Source organism: Saccopteryx leptura, chromosome X (assembly GCF_036850995.1).
Source record: "Saccopteryx leptura isolate mSacLep1 chromosome X, mSacLep1_pri_phased_curated, whole genome shotgun sequence".
Lineage (NCBI taxonomy): Eukaryota > Metazoa > Chordata > Mammalia > Chiroptera > Emballonuridae > Saccopteryx > Saccopteryx leptura.
The window spans coordinates 45761656-45778943 of record NC_089516.1 but is presented as its reverse complement, the minus strand read 5'-3'; the positions used below and the strand labels follow the sequence as shown (position 1 = coordinate 45778943).

The window sequence follows — 17288 nt, the reverse complement described above, 5'->3', positions numbered from 1 at the left end:
CATTTCTGATTTAATTTTGGAATCTTCTCTTTTTCTTAGTCTAACTAAAGGTTTTTCAATTTTATCTTTTCAAAAAATAACTTTTAGTATTGTTGGTCTTTTCTATTTTTCTATTAATAGTATGTTTTATTTATTTCGGCTCTAAGCTTTATTTCCTTCCTTCTTCTAACTTAGTTTGTTCTCTTTTTCTAGTTCCTTGAGGCATAAAATCAGGTTGTTTATTTGGGATCTTTCTTTAATGTAGGTATTTAACACTATAAAACTTCCCTCTTAGAACTTCTTTTGCTATATCACATAAGTTTTGTTATGTTGTGTTTCCATTTTAATTAATCTCAAGATATTTTTTAATTCCCTATGATTTCTTCATTGACCCATTGGTTATTAAAGAGTGTATTCTTTAATGTCCACCCACTGCTTGTTCTGTTCAGGGGTGTGTTGTTTAATGGACACGTATTTGTAAAGTTTCCAGTTTTACTGCTGTTACTGATTTCTAGTTTCATACTATTGTGGAAAAAATATCTGATATGATTTCAATATTTTTAAATTTTCTAAGACTTGTTTTGTGATCTATCATACAGATCTATCCTGGAGGATGTTTCATGTGCACTTGAGAAGAATGCACATTTTGTTGCTGTTAGATTAAATGTTCTGTGCATGTCTGTTAGGTTGACTTTATCTAAAATGAAGTTCAAGTCCAATGTTTCCCTATTGATTTTCTGTCTGGATAATCTATCTATTGTTGAAAGTGAAGTATTAAATGCTGACAAGAATCAACTTTTTATCACTTCAGCATCTTATCACTCACCTGTGAACTCTCTCCTATTTTCTCTACAGCCTTTCTAAGCCCAGTGAGTAATATGCATTCTGGACTACAATGTAGATGCAGTTTCATGTGGCTTTAAGAAATCCCTTGGGGTTCTATTTCAGTTGATAGGAAATAGTAATTTAAACCATACTTTTCACTGAGAACACCTTGAAAAGCTGGGCAAAATAAAACAAGAAAAACACAACAAAATCTTCTGCTTAATGGAATCAGAAAGATATCATGACAGTAAAGAGAGCCAAAATCTGGAGGAGGGTACCCAAGAGGTGAGCCTGGCACTTGGTAAGCCATATTTTCCCTAAAGTTACCTCAGCAGCTGAGCTGAACATCTAGCAGGCTAAAAATGATAGTGAATCTGGAAGATAAAGGAGTAGTAATTGGTTGTGGCATGAGGGAACCTAGAATTTTGCTTCTTGATCCGTTTGAAGTTAAATAAATATGTTTATTTTTAAATAAATAAATGTTATTTGTGATAATGGATTGAGCACTTATGATTTGTGTACTTTTCTATACATATCTTATATGGTATCTATACATATCTTATACTTCAATAAAAAATACTAAATATTTTCTAAGTCTCCAAAGACTATATGTAAGCTTGCTACTCACCCATTTGGTCACTACATCAACTTAAGAAACCATGAAAGTGTAACTTTTGGGTTTTTAATTTTCACCTGAGACCAAGTAAATCTAGTAGACCAGAATCTGCCCTGCATGTGGCTCAGTTAAGGCCTGAATCAGCCATTAGAAATTAGCTTCTACACACAGATTAACTGCCCAAGCTCCACTTCCTTTCTGACCACACCAATTCATCAACAAAGGCTTATTACCTTTGTATAAAAGCTCTGAAGAAACACATTAGTCTACCAGGATATGGGTTGACTAACCTAATGATGTACAAACATTCCTCGTGGCCAAAAAGATACCTACCAGGACTACCTGTGGTTGAATGATCACTGCATGAGTTCCAAGAGAGGACTGACTATACTGTAGCAAGCACAGGTCTTTGCTTACTTATCAGAAATCATTCACTGGCAGTTAAACAACAGGATTTCATCATCAGTGTTTCAGGGAAACCACTTAAAAGGATACTTGTGATCAAAGCTGTACCACAGCCTAAAAAGCCACGCACTCTCCTGCTTTGTCCGGTTTCCTCCAGCAGAATCTGGACCATCCTAAGAACAAACAAGAAGACATATGTTTAGTTGTACAAACGAGTTGAAATAAGGGGAAAATGTTTTTTTTTTAAACCATAGCTTTTAGTTCTTTTCAGTTCAGAATAAAACATCCTGTATCACCAAAGTATCAAAGTTATACTGGGAAGTAATAGTTTTAAAAGAAATTGAATAAATCCAAAAGGCAGCAAATTCAATCCCCAAAGTGAAACAGCTTGGTTATGTCTGTGGGTAGATCAACTCAAAGTGATATAAACTTTCTTTTGAGATTTTTATTGTAATTTTTCTCTAAGTGTCTTTCAGCAGATTAATTATTCTGAAGTAGTCTGGATACTAATAGACCCAAATTGATTTATAGAGAATATTACAGAAAGCTTCTGTAAAACGAACTTTCCAGATCCCCCAAAGCTGATCTGGGGAAACCATGCTTGGTTGAGTTTCCTGACTAGCCAGCCGAGGGCTCTTGGTGTCCTGACCCAGGTTTCTGCATTGTGTTCCAGGGGGTGCAGTACCTTGTTTCCCTATCAGCTTTAGGAAGGTCGGGGTGGTGGGCAGAGGAAAATGAAGCCAGAACTAGCATTTCTGTTCTTTTACCTACCTTCGAGAAGCAAGTTCCTTTACTGCTCCTTTCATACCTTTTCAACTCAAACATCCCCATCATTTAATTTTTCAAATAACTGGCACAATCAAATATTCATTTGAGGTTTAAGAAATCTGTTCTGGCCTGGCCTGTGGTGGTGCAGTGGGCAAAGTGTCAACCCGGAACACTGAGGTCTCAAATTCAAAACCCTGGGTTTACCTGGTCAAGGCACAGACAACAAGCAACAACTACAAGGTGGTACTTCACACTCCTTCCCCACCACCTTTCTCTCTCTCTCCTCTCTCTCTAAAATCAATAAGTAAAATATTTTTAAAACATTTTTTTGAAAAAGGAATCTGTTCTGTGCAAGTATTAATATAAACAGCACAATTACCACTAAAAATGGAATGATGGCAGCAATTTGGGGCAATGCTGGGGTTCTATGTTGCTGGATGGTAAGCTCTGAGAGTACAGCCTGCTTGGGAAGCACAGCTCTTTTTATCAGCATCCTCTCGAAGGTTATATGGAGAGGCAACCGTACAAGTGAGAGACAATTGGCAATAACCAAATAAAAGTTGAGCCACAATTATGAGTAGTTCTAAACCACAGTAGGTGTAAATTCCACCTGTAATGGAAATACAAGTTCTAGGACTTATTGAAGACCTCTGAGAAGCAAGCATATAGGCAAGTAGAAGGAGGGATATTAGAATGCACTATTTAAATTTCTAATGTTTCCAATGGTGAAGATTATTTTTTTTAAATGAAGTCTCTATGGTATTTGAGGAATATTTTGTGACAAATACAGGGTGGGGGAAAAGTAGGTTTACAGTTGTTTCTATGGAAATTAAAAAATAATACACGAATAAACTGTTTCACATACTCACAATGGTAAACCTATTTTTGCTCCTCCTGTATGGAAATGGCTTAGTTAAATGGGAACTTCCGTAAAAAAGGAAATAAAAATGAGAGATTCCAGAGATTAATTTTATTTCACATTTTTATAACTCATATGGAAGAAAGAGGGCACAGAAATATCTTCACTTGCAGATAATAATCATTTTTTCAGGTAATTAATTGCTGGCCTAATGACAATTCTAGGAAAAGTTCAAAATGCCACAGAACTGAGTGGAAAAGCAATGAATAAATGTTCCAGAAAGCAAAAATATTTATGGAAAAATTAAATGGTTCCTTATAAAGTCAAAGGCTCTGAGCTCTCAGTTCTAAGTAATCTTACTGGGGGAAAATATGAGATGATGAACACCATCAGGAAGAATACTCTAAACCAGTGGTCTCCAACCTTTTTTGGGCCATGGACCAGTTTAATGTCAGAATATTTTCACGGACCGGCCTTTAGGGTGGGATGGATAAATGTATCATGTGACCAAGACAAGCGTCAAGAGTGAGTCTTAGACAGATGTAACAGAGGGAATTTGGTCATTTTTTAAAAATAAAACATCGTTCAGACTTAAATATAAATAAAACAGAAATAATGTAAGTTATTTATTCTTTCTCTGTGGACCGGTACTGGTCCATGGCCCAGGGGTTGGGGACCACTGCTCTAAACCATCAAGCACAAGACAAGTCCTCCAAAGCCAGATTCATCTGCTCATTTTCTAAAACAATAAAATGACAAACCCCTACTCTATCATCCTCACCTCTGCAAAACCACAATGAATTATCATTACCTGGATCAATTAAGTTCTTGCCATCTCATGTCAAGGAAGCTACAGGTGACTTATATAAGCCCCAAGAGGGTCAATTAAAATGAGTAAAGCAAGGGAAACATTTCCTTTTGAAAGAAAACTAACAAGGGTCTTCTCAGGCTACAAAGAGATATGACTGCAGTCCACAAATAAGATCAAAGTGACCACAAAAATGTAAGAAACTAAGAGACAGCCCTGAAGGCTTACATGGGGTGAATTTGGGTCAAATAAAAAGTGCAACATTAAAACAGGGGAGTTAAACAACTTCTTTATTCCAAGAGATGGTGCCAGAAGCATGATTCGGTACGGGAAAAGTTTAGATAAATCCGCATCAAGTGGCTTTGGGGAAATTAGGGAGGGTCTGTGGAACAGGATTAATTTTGGAGTCTGATCCAGAAGACAACCAACTGCTTCGCAACTGGATTTGGGTTGTTATTGATCACAGACAAGTCAGTAGAGTACTTCCTGCAGGATCGGAGCAGCACCTGGCTGAGCAGGGGTCGATGGGGTTCAGGCTGATCCTACAATGGGCAGGGCCCCTTTCCTCCATGCACTTGCAGACTCTTGGATTTTCATTTAATTGCTACCCACAGAAAAAGCAGGAACTTGCTCTGTTACCACACCCCTCCTCAAAACCTGCATTTCCACCAGGAGGGTTCACACCTCTATATCTTCAGCTCGGGGCTGCTTCTAGAACCTGGAACACCCTGTCATACTCTCACCTTCTCCTGCTCACAACACCTACCTGGCCAATTCTTATTCATATTTCAAGGCTGTGCACAAGATTTTTTCTGAGAAACATTTAAAAGACAACAGAGCACTCCAAGAGGTGTATGTAGGTGTGAACATCATAGGCTTTCTCTTTTTTTTTTTTTTTTTCCTGAAGCTGCAAACGGGGAGAGACAGTCAGACAGACTCCCGCATGCGCCCGACGGGGATCCACCCGGCACGCCCACCAGGGGCTACGCTCTGCCCACCAGGGGGCGATGCTCTGCCCCTCTGGGGCGTCGCTCTGCCGCGACCAGAGCCACTCTAGCGCCTGGGGCAGAGGCCAAGGAGCCATCCCCAGCGCCCGAGTCATCTCTGCTCCAATGGAGCCTTGGCTGCGGGAGGGGAAGAGAGAGACAGAGAGGAAGGAGGGGGTGGGGGTGTTGAAGCAAATGGGTGCTTCTCCTCTGTGCCCTGGCCGGGAATCGAACCCGGGTCCCCTGCACGCCAGGCCGACGCTCTACCGCTGAGTCAACCGGCCAGGGCCCATAGGCTTTCTCAATAGATCACCTGGTTCCAAATCCTAGCTCTACTCATGACTGTGCCACTGCCTTGCTGTGTGACTGTGGGCAGGTTTAAAATGAAATATAATTGATATGTTACATCAGGGAAGTTTAAGGTGTACAATGTGTTGATTTCATACATTTATATATTGCAGTATAATTACCACAGAGGACGTAGCTAACACCTCTATCAACTCAATAATTATCATTTATTTTTTTGTGGTGAGAACTAATATCTAGTCTTTTAGCAACTTTTTACTCTATAATACAGTATTGTTGATACTCACTAAGCTGTGCATTAGATCTCCAGATGTTATTCATCTTTAAGTTGCAAGTTTGCACCCTTAAACATCTCCCCAATCCCCCCAGCCTCTGGTAACCACCATTCTACTCTCTGTTCTTATGAGTTACACTAGGGATTTTGAAACTTTTTACTGACATTGTTAATGGAAAAGCCCCTTAAAGAAAATTGATGGATACATGAATTTACCAAAACTTCCAAACTGCCCTTTTGCTATTCCGCTTGTCTATCTGACCCCACCCTTACTTACTGGACTATCGCCCCTGAAACAGAAAAGTTCTAGGAAGCTGGTCAGCCACCCCGAGGAGAAGCGTTCCAAGAAGCCGATATCGTAAAACTACAGAAGGGAGCATACCAGAACTGCTGACCCAACACACACTTGCTCAAAGCTCTCCCTTAACCTTATAAAAAATTTGCCTCAGAATCTGTTTGGGTGCACTTCTCCTGGAGGAGTCCCCGGCAGGTCTTTCTCCTCTAATAAAGCCTGCACACCTGGTGTTCGAGTGCCATCTCATTCTTACAAAAATAACTACAATAAGTCCCCAAGTAACAAACATCTGACTTACATACAACTCATACTTATGGACAGACTGCCATAAGGGATATTGAAAATCAACTGCACTTGGACATCAGTAAAAATTATATCATAGAGTTACTTGATTTACATGACAAAGAGCTAACCAATGAAGAACTTATGGAGCTAGAGCAGCAGATGAGCGCATTTAGGAATGAAAATAGGGACCTAGAAACTCAAGAACCAAAAAAGTTTTTTACAAAAGAGTTAGCTGATGCTTTTTGCCTCACTGAAGCAGGAATGGCAAAGTTAGAGGAGCAAGATCCTGATATAGAGAGATTCACCAAAGTTTACTGTACAGTTACCAAAGGCCTGAGATGCTACAGGGACATTTACGATGAGAAAAGAAAAGCTCTGTACAAACTTCCCTTGATGTCTACTTCAAAAAACCGACTCCAGCAGCAGAATCAAACCCTGACTCTAACACCAGTCCCACCCTCACCACCAAATCCATCACCTTCTACTTCATCCAAGATTGTTTAAGGTTGTATTTGAAAATATTTATTTATATGCACAGAAAAATAAAAATAAATACTATATTAAGACAAACATCTAAGTTGTCTTTAATGAGTAAATGTACCTGTTCCAACTTACATACAAATTCAGCTTCAGAACAAACCTACAGAACCCATCTCGTTCATAATATGGGGACTGCCTGTACCACCAACTCTGCTTATCACCATTTTTTAAGTGTGTAACAATGAGTATCTATTTCTTCTGCACTCATTAAGCACCAAATGTGTACCTGCCAGGCACCATGCTGGGTACTGGAAACACAAAGAAGAATGAGGCCAAGCACCTGCCCCTTGAGCACATTGCCAGAAGGAAAGACAGATAGATAACATATATGGTGACAAATGTGATGAAGAAAAAGAAATCAGATTAAAGAACTCAGGGGTAGCCAAAGGTCCTACTTTCAAAATAATTTTTCTAGAGCTAGTAAATGATGATTTCTGGGTAGAATCAGATGTTATTCCATTCTTAATATTAAAATATTTTTTTAAAGTTAAGGTCATTACAACAATAAAACAGCTTATGTTTGCTTATTTCCAGAATGGAGCAGAATACTGGCCCCCCCCCAAAGATTTCTACATCCTAATCAGTGAAGCCTGAGTATGTTATGTTACATGGCAAAGGCGCCTTGTAGATGGACTGAAGGTTTTCCAGGTGGGTCCAGTGTAATCACATGGGTCCCTAATGTGGACAAAGTGAAGGCAAAAAGAGTCAGAGAGATGCAGTAGAAAAGAGGCCGGAGAGATTTAAAGCATGACAGGACTTGCCACACTGTTCCTGGCTTTGAAGTTAGAGGGGATCATGAGCCAGGAAATGCAGGTACTTCTAGGAGCTGAGCTTGATCCCCCGATCCAATGACCAGTGAGGAAACAGGGCCTCAATCCTACTGCGGCATGAAACTGAATTCTACAAACAACCTGAATAAACCTGGAAGTGGCTTCTCCCCAAAGCCCAACCCTACCAATAACTTAATTTCAGCTTTGAGAGACCTGAAACAGAAAAACCAGCAGAGCCCACCACGTCGGACCTACAGAACTGTAAGATTGTGTTGTTTTAGGCTGTTAAGTTTATGGTAATTTGTTAGGACCTACGGTACAGCAAAAATACAAAACTAATGCAGAACAAAAGAGTAAACAAATGATGCAACCAGGTTTGGGTCTTTTTCATGTCTCTGGGATGATGGGGCCAAGATTTCTCAAAAGGGAGTAATAAAAGGGCATAAAAGCAGGGATACAAGAGCTCCACAGTGCCTACTTCAGGGCTCCTCAATCTGTAAAGTGTACACAACCTTCCTAGGAGCCCTGTAAAAATGAAGATTCTTATCCAGTGGGTCAAAGTGGAGCCTGAGAGTCTGCATTTCTAACCAGCTCTGGTCATATCCAGGCTGCTGGTCCACAGGGGACAAGAGGAGTAGCAGAAGGACAGGTCTAAAGTCCCTAAAGGAAAAGCAGGCCCTGGCCGGTTGGCTCAGTGGTAGAGCATCAGCCTGGCATGCAGAAGTCCCGGGTTTGATTCCCGGCCAGAGCACACAGGAGAAGCGCCCATCTGCTTCTCCACCCCTCCCCCTCTCCTTCCTCTCTGTCTCTCTCTTCCCCTCCCGCAGCGAGGCTCCATTGGAGCAAAGATGGCCCGGGCACTGGGGATGGCTCCTTGGCTTCTGCCCCAGGCGCTAGAGTGGCTCTGGTCACAACAGAGCCACGCCCTGGAGGGGCAGAGCATCACCCCTGGTGGGCAGAGCGTTGCCCCCTGGTGGGCGTGCCGGGTGGATCCCGGTCGGGCGTATGCGGGAGACTATCTGACTGTCTATCCCCATTTCCAGCTTCAGAAAAATAAAAAAAAAAGGAAAAGCAGATGAGATACTCCAGGAACTCACCTCTGCCACTCTCCACCCTTACCATACCATATTTCCTCATGTATAAGATGCTCCCATGTATAAGACATACCTTAATTTTAGGGCCCAAAATTTGAAGAAAAAAAAATGTATTGCATAAAAAGTTATTGAACTCAAGCTTTATTCATCATAAAATTCATACAACAACCCATCACTGTAAAAACTCCCATCCATTAGCTTGTCCTCATCTGTGTCTGATGACTAATCACTGTCTTCAACAATGAGCGCAAAAACAAGCGAAAAAAAAGCAGGAAATGCAAGTAAAAAAAATCTACAACCACTCTATAAGCCGCACTCAGTTTTGAGACCCCAAAATTTTCAAAAAAGGGTGTGTCTTATACATAGGGAAATACAGTATCTCATTGTCACCAAATCCTTAAGGACAAAGATTCATCTGTCTTGTTTGTAGATGTATTCTCAGAGCCTGAAAGAATGTCTGAAATATAACAAGATGCTCAATAAGTATTTGTCAAATGAATGAGCAAATTAATGTTAATTTTGAGCTTTAAGGGAAAAAGAAGAATAGCAGAAAGGGAAAGCATGGGCCTAAGGAAGACAATAAGAACAAAAAGTTGGGTGGGAGGGGCATCGGAAAGTAAGCAATTAAAGAAAGGCACTTCAGCAACTGTTTGAAGTTAAAATTTTGAAGTGACTGGGTATCATATTTCAGCCTGGAGGAAAACTGTAGGAGGACTCAGAAAAAAAAATCCAACTTGCCCAGAAAGCTGGACATCAATGCAACTATGAACAGCTGATTTTCCGCAGTTTTCACACTTGTGTGCATTCATACACACACACTGCAAGCACCGTGGTTTCCTTTCCTCCACATCCGCAATATCCTGCTTGGGACCTTGTCTGGCTGAGATGATAGAGGCCAGGTTATTCAGATTTGGGCTCCTAGCTAAGCCTCATCAATGGGAACTCTTCTGTAAACTTGAGGAAGGAAGTGAATGATGTGTCTGCATGTCCAGCCAACATAAATCTCAACTGGGTCTGGCATGAAAAGTCCCCACTTGAACGGGGTGTGAGGCCACCCCCAGCCCTGGGCAGTCTGCCTCCAGCTGTGCTTGTTTTTGTTTTTGTTGCAAAGTCACCAAGACCTCCAAGAAACAAAGCAACTAAGTTTTTTGTTTTGTTTTGTTCTGAGTCAAACTTGCCAGGAACATGAAGCTGAAGTCTGCCCACAATATTCTTATGCTTCTCTCACATAAAACCAAAAAAGTTCTAGCCAACAACTCCTTTATTTTGCCCACATGAGCTAATAATATTCTGTAGCCCTGTAGCCATGACACCGTTTATAACCTTGGGCTTCCAGAACTAGTGAGGAAAACTGCACTCTATAGAATGCCTTCCCATCTAATATCTTTTTATTGTTTGTTTTTAGACACATTATTTAGAAAATGAGGTAAAGGGAACTGCCCTTTCTTTTCTAATGGAGAACAAACATTTGAACTTTCGCCAATTCTGACTTCAGTTTCATGACAACACTGAGTGTGTGATCTGGATCCATTTCAGGGGAAACTACAAGAACCCAGGGTTTCACCCAAAAATGAGAAGCACATTTATTTCTGTTTTACTGTTTCTCATGACCACTGAATACTCCCAGCACTGCTGTTAGTGGCTCACTGTACCAAGAAGGTCAGGCCAAGAGGATTTAGAGAAGTAAGGCCCTTTCTGCACAACGGGCATGAGTCATTCTTAAGAAGGTGCCCTGGGCAACCAAGCTTGTAGTTCGTCCTGCCTCCTCTCATCTGACAGCAATCTTGAAAAGCCAATGGAACTGATTTTGGAGGTCCTCTGCATGACTGTGTGTGAGACTTGGAAGATGGGAAGCTAAGGGAAAGTTGTGACACAGTTCCTAGCTAGGGCTGGCCAACTGGGCACCACTGGGAATGCAGCAAAAGTGGTTGTGGCCTTTTACAGTTGGCCCAAGGGGCTCTCCGAGGAGCTGTCAGGAACACTGAGTCACTGAGTTTACCCATCTAGGAAGGTTTACCCACCCCAGGCAGGGCACACTATCTCAGCCATCACTGCATGGACTAAATGCACTGCCAAACCCTTAGCATTAAGGACCCACTGTTTTCTCAAACATTTCCATGGAAAAGTGACAGTAAGTTTGTTACTAAGTCTAATTACAAGCCCATTGTCTCCATGTGCAGTTCCTGTGAGATGTATAGTAAGTTCAGCTGCGTGAACCCAACCAAACTATACTGCTGAGGAGCCATGAGGAGCCACTGCGCCACCTCACCTGCAGGTGTTGTAAAGTACCAAAAGCTACAGAATCAATATTAATATTTTAAGAGGCTTAAAGAACATTTCATTAATTTGGGTTAAGGTGTGCAGAGAAATTGTGAGAATAATCTCTGTACTGTGTGATTGGCATAAAACCAGGATGGCCCTTGGCATTGTATTGTAAGTGCAAAGGGAAGGAAAACATGGATTCCCAGACATTCCACCACACCTGTGGGGAAAGGGGTGAATGGCTGGCCAGGTGCAGGAAGAGAAAAGCCAAAATAAACCTTTTCTTATAGTGATGAGCCATTTGTGGGCATTTGTCTCCACGGAAACTCCCTCTCCCATATGAATGCATATAGTTGATGTGTGTGACTCTGGACAGGGAGATGGCGGATGGACATTGGAAAATATAGGACTGTCTCTTAATATGTAAAGAGACATCTTTCTATCATTGTGTTGACTTATAAATTTTGTTTTCTCCAAAATGATGTATGGCTTGCAAATTGAACATGGTCCTATCATGTTAAAGGGCATATGACTATAACCCAGGGGTCCCCAAACTTTTTACACAGGGAGCCAGCTCACTGTCCCTCAGACCGTTGGAGGGCCGGACTATAAAAAAATACTATGAACAAATCCCTATGCACACTGCACATATCTTATTTTAAAGTAAAAATACAAAATGGGAACAAATGCAATATTTAAAATAAAGAAGAAGTAAATTTAAATCAACAAACTGACCAGTATTTCAATGGGGACTATGCTCCTCTCACTGACCACCAATGAAAGAGGTGCCCCTTCCTGAAGTGCAGCGGGGGCCAGATAAATGGCCTCAGGGGGCCGCATGCGGCCCGCGGGCCGTAGTTTGGGGACCCCTGCTATAACCAATAGTGGTAAAGGGCACCTAATTGCAATTTTTGCTTCTATACTTTCCGCTTGCAAAACTATAAAAACTAAGTAGAACAAAGGGCCAGCGCGCTCTCCCTCAGATTTTTGTTGGAGTTGCCGCCGCTTGGCCAAGCTAGACAATAAAGCTTTGGTGTGTAATCGATGGATTTTGTTCATGTCTTCAATGTTTCGAGTCCCTCTGGATTAGGCTTAACACTGCTCACAAAAATTAGGGGACATTTTTATTGCTTCATATTCATTTTGAAATATCCCCTAATTTTTGTGAGCAGTACATTTCCCATATTTCCTTTTTACAAATGTTTGGGTCCAAAGGCATGAGCAATGGCAAACAGAAAAAGGGCTAGGAGGTTTGACCAGTCTGTACTGTCAAGATGAAATCTCTCTAAACTCTAGCTATGCAGCTAGAATTGGCCTGTTTTTCTTATAAAATTAATCTTAGCCCTTAATCAAAGCTAGAGTCATACAGCAACTTTTCAAAAAGAACTTCTCATTGAAACCACATGTTTCCAACTGACACAATGGCCAATTCTCCTGTAATCACAAAGGTCTTCTGGAGCACCACTGAAGTGGGTACCAAATCTCCAACATAGCTCATTGAAAGTTGTTCCCCAAAAGCCCAGAACTCTCAGAGGGCATAGTGTTTTGTCCCTTAAAGGGCATCAACACCAAAAATGCCTTATCAGGCTGTGACCACCCTCAAAGAGAAAGAAATCAGAAAAGCACACCCTGGCCCCACACAGCACCACATTTTGTAACCCTTGTTACATGTGATTTGATAGATGGAGTCATTTAGAAGATCCTATAGAATCTGAAATATGTAGACTGGATTTAGAATGAGGTGCAATGATGAGCACAATTCAAAGCTGACTGGGAGAAAGAGACACACTTGACATGGTTTCACAGACAACACATGCGTGTGGTCAATAAAGCTTCCTACTGCTTCATGCCTACATCTGCCCACCAAATACCTGTTGAGCTCCTCAGGTGCCAGGCACTATGCTCAACACTGGATATTCAATGCTGAACAAAACTGTTCTTCAGCCTGACCAGGAGATGGCACACTGGATAGAGCATCAGACTGGGATGTGGAGGACCCAGGTTCAAAACCCCAAGGTTGCCGGCTTGAGTTCGGGTTCATCGGCTTGAACACGGGTTCATCAGCTTGAGCGCGGAATCGCTGGCTTAAGCGTAGGATCATACACATGACCCCATGGTCACTGGCTTGAGCCCAAGGGTCACTGGCTTGAAGCTAAAGGTCACTGACTTAAGCAAGGGGTCACTCGCTCTGCTGTAGTGCCTCCAGTCAGGGCATGTATGAGAAAGCAATCAATGAACAAATGAACGTACTGCAATGAAAAATTGATGCTTTTCATGTATGAAAAAACAATCAATGAACAAACAAACGTACTGCAACGAAAAATTGATGCTTTTCATCTTTCTCCCTTCCTGTCTGTCCCTCTCTCTCTCTGACTCCCGCTCTCTCTATTTCTGTCAAAAAACAACAACAAACAAACAAAAAACTGTTCTTACCTCCCAAAGGCAAATAATAACATTTTGGAAACAAATTTCTGCTCTTATCACAGCTTTCCTTTCCCTCACTTAGCCTTCCCAGGAAATGCCAGCCTGAGAAAGAAGCAAAACCTAGAGAAAAAATTATCCTGCCAGCCTCACAATAGGGTTATATGGCAGCGTTAAAACATGTCTGCCACTTCATTGACACTCTTCCCATTCAGAGGTTATGGTCTCTATCCTCTCCCCTTGAATCTGGGATGGCCCTAGCAACTTGTTAGAACCAATAGAAAGTCACAGAAGTGATGCTATCTGTGAGACTTTCAAGATTAGGTCAGAAAAGGCTATGTAGCTTCCACCTCGCTTGCTGAGACACTGGCTTTTGGAACTGTCAGCTGCCATACAAGGAGTCCAGTCCCCTGAGGCCGTATGGAGAAGGCACAATTTGGTATTCTAGTTGGCTGTCCTTGTCTGAGTGCTCACAGCCCAGGAGCCAGACATTGGAGCAAATCAGCTTTGGGATGATTCTAGCCCTGGCCTCGCATTACCCCAGCCTTCTCCATGGAGCAAAGGCAAGCCATCCCTACTAGGTCCTTTTCAAATTCCTGACCTAAAGAATCCATGAGTAGAAGAAATTGTTGTTTACTCTCCTATGTTTAGGGCTGTTTACTATGCAGCAACAGTAACTGGTGCAGACAGCCACACCAAGGGCCATCAGGATTCTCTTGCTGCAGGCACTCTTCCCTGCAGTTGCACTAAATGCTGCCTTAGGGCTCTTCCAATCACTGCATCTACAGCTTCCCTCCCCCACACTCTGCTCCAGGTTGTCACTGCTGCCACTGCCCTGCTCAAGCCTTAACTGTTAGCCTTGCTGTGACCTTCAACCCATACAGGGGGGAGGGCTGCTGCTCTGCCATGGCTGGGCTGAAGGTTAAACTCAGAGACCTTAGGGCAGTGATTTTCAACCTTTGTTTCTCACACACTCATAAACTAATTACTAAAGAAAAAGGGGCCCTGACCTCTTCTTCCTTAGTAACTAATTTATTTGTGCCATAAGATGAAAATGGTTGTATTTAGTCAGGGGCACTGACCTTAGTAATTAGTGTGTGTTTGTGCCTTGAAAAAAAGAGGTTGAAAATCACTGCCTTGGGGGACCCCAGGGTCCAGAAGAACAGAAGAGCCTGCAAACACATCCCTTTCCTTCCTCTGCCTGGATACCACTGAGAACTCAGAACCTGTTACAGTGAACCAACCACCAATATATCTGATATATCCATTCATGGAAGTAGAGAGTCAGGGACATAGCTTAAACACTCTTTCTGGCCAGCCCATCTCCTTATGTTGTTTAACAATACTGTCTCTGGAGTCAAATCCTAGCATCCTCACTTTCTGATTCTCTGGCCTTATATAACTGATTGAAACTTTCAAACTTCCATTTCTATCCTGTAATGCGGGATAACAGTACCTACCTTGTAATGTTCTTGTCAAGCTCACAATGAGGGAATTCATGTAAAGTACCTAGTGTGTAGTAAATGCTTAATAAATTTTAGCTATTTTTAATAATGTCTTCCCTGGGAAAAAGCATGCCTTGTGACTTACCCCTTGTAAGACTTGAAAGCTGTCATTGTTGGGTGGTGGGTCTTGATCTGGGTCAACACCAACTCTATAGGTCACCAGGGAGAAAGACAAGGAGAAAAACAGAGAGTATTAGCTTGGACCATGGCAGCCATTCTGGCTGAAAGTTGGCAAGAGGCTGACCATCTTCCCAAAGCAGAAGAAATGGTTAGCTAAAAGAAGAAGAAGGCTGTCATGCAAAAATCATGAGAAAGAAGTTAATATACCACAACATCAGATCCCAGGGGGTAGAAGAGACAATAAATCCTGTGTACTTATACCCTGAGCAAGACCTCTGGGGAAAGTACCAGCTGGCTACTGTCGCTTGCTCCAGGGCCAGACTGTTCATTATTAAAATGTGGGTCCTACTGCACAAGGCCTTTTCCTCTCTATTGTTTCTTCACTTCTGTCCTGACCTGCTTTTATTTTCTTAACCTTCTGTCATAAAACTTTTCATAGATCCGAGAAAGTGTTGAAGAATTTATAGTGAACACCCAGATACCCACCATCCAGATTCTACCATTAACCTTTTGCTGTGTTTTCTTCATTACATTTCTATCCATCTCTCTATCACCGATTTTATTTTTGGATGAATTCATATAAAGCTGCAGGCATCAGTACACTTTCCCTAAATACTTTAGTATGAATATATCTAACTATTTATCCTGGTGCCACCACATCCTCCCGCAAAAGAGGTGACCTGAGAAATCACATGTCTGAGATCAACAACTGAAGACAGAAAACAAAAACCAAGTGGCAAAATCCACTCACAACAAATTCCATAAAAGTATTTCCTTGGCTCAGTCACATACCAAATGTTGCCCTAAGCATCTGTTAGTTCTTTATCCCTGTGTCCTCCTGATTCTGACATAGATGAAATGGATAACATGGGACAATGAGGGAGAAAACAAAGATGCCAGGAAGATTCTCTATCTTCCCTCACTCCCTCCAGTATCACAAAGAACAGATGGTATTATAAAAGGTAAACTAAGAACACAGCTTTGAGAAAGTTTGATATGAGCTTAAAGAGAGGTGCTTAATGGCCTTGACTAAGGGTGTCATCTGTAGTCCAGTACCAGGGTACTACTGACTCCAATGTGCAGACCAGCAGATGCACAAAGGCCTGTGTGTGTGACTTACTTTTCATCTTCTCCTTCCCTCTTCCCCACCTGTGATGCACAGGATATTCTTGGGAGAAGATACTAAGGGAAAAGGGGAATAGAAAACAACACAGATGCACCCTCCAAAACAAATCTCTACTCTCTTATTCCAGGCTCATCAAGCACTAACCCAAGGTGCTTGCCCCTGGACGGGGTGGGAGATATATAAGGAAAGAGAACAGTTACCCTGTATTTTGCTGAAAGCAAAGCTTAAAACCATAAAATGAATTCATGTATTCATCAAAAATTTATTAAGTGCTTACTATGCCAGACACTATTCTGAGCATGTAATTAAACCCACAGTGTACCGAGTGCCGGATTTCCTCCACATGAGCCTGAGGTTGGATGGGACCTTTGTAATAGATTAGATTAACTTTGCTATGTGTCTATAAGCACTTCTAGGCAGGAGTTTGTGAGAGCTGCAGGCTTGTCCTCACAACTGGACATTATCCAAGAATTTTTAAGCAACAAATTTCACAGAGATATTTTTTTACATGAAATCCATCTAATTCAGGGGTCCCAGGACTGCCACAAAAGTCATACCAGAAAACATCAGTGCACCCAAAGTGTCTAATGTTCAGAAGTGGTAGAGGAGAGGTCACACATCTAACTCTTAGCTGTTGATTCAGAACCCTCACATGTTTTGAGAGTCTCTTAGTGTATATTACACAGAGTAAAGTCCTCCATGTGGCAGTTTTGTCAGCATTTGTAAAATCAACAGCTAGGAATCCAACATTAGGTGGCCTTCTGTGGCCTCTATAGCAGCACAAAGCCACTTCATCGCATACTAATGGACTCAGATAAGCTCCCGGTGCAGACTTAGAGGGGCAGAGTGCCAGCCACCCCAGCGTGTCCCAGACCTGATAGCCCCTAGCCTCACCACACAGCAGCTATTGTAGGGCAGCAGCAACAAGACTGTGTGATTTAAAGGGTATGAAGGACAGCATGGCCAAGAGCATGGCAGTTTGTATCTGGCACAAATAATCTCTCTTTTCTGTACCATGAATTTTGAAACAAGTCTTTTCTGTAC

The 17288-nt window shown here is 41.8% G+C and overlaps 2 protein-coding genes across 3 annotated transcripts in view; one reads left to right on the top strand and one right to left on the bottom strand.

Annotated features, from left to right (window-relative positions):
- Positions 1–17288, bottom strand: part of SLC9A7 (solute carrier family 9 member A7) — a 177049-nt gene that overhangs the window by 10843 nt on the left and 148918 nt on the right. For both annotated transcript variants that reach the window (XM_066357513.1, XM_066357512.1), the window contains 2 exons: positions 15084–15147; positions 1916–1998 (listed from right to left, as the gene is read on the bottom strand). In XM_066357513.1, the coding sequence (XP_066213610.1) occupies positions 1916–1998; positions 15084–15147 (147 nt within the window). The remainder of the gene's footprint in view (positions 1–1915; positions 1999–15083; positions 15148–17288) is intronic.
- The window catches only part of CHST7 (carbohydrate sulfotransferase 7), a 79517-nt gene that overhangs the window by 43511 nt on the left and 18718 nt on the right, over positions 1–17288 (top strand). The window lies entirely within an intron of this gene.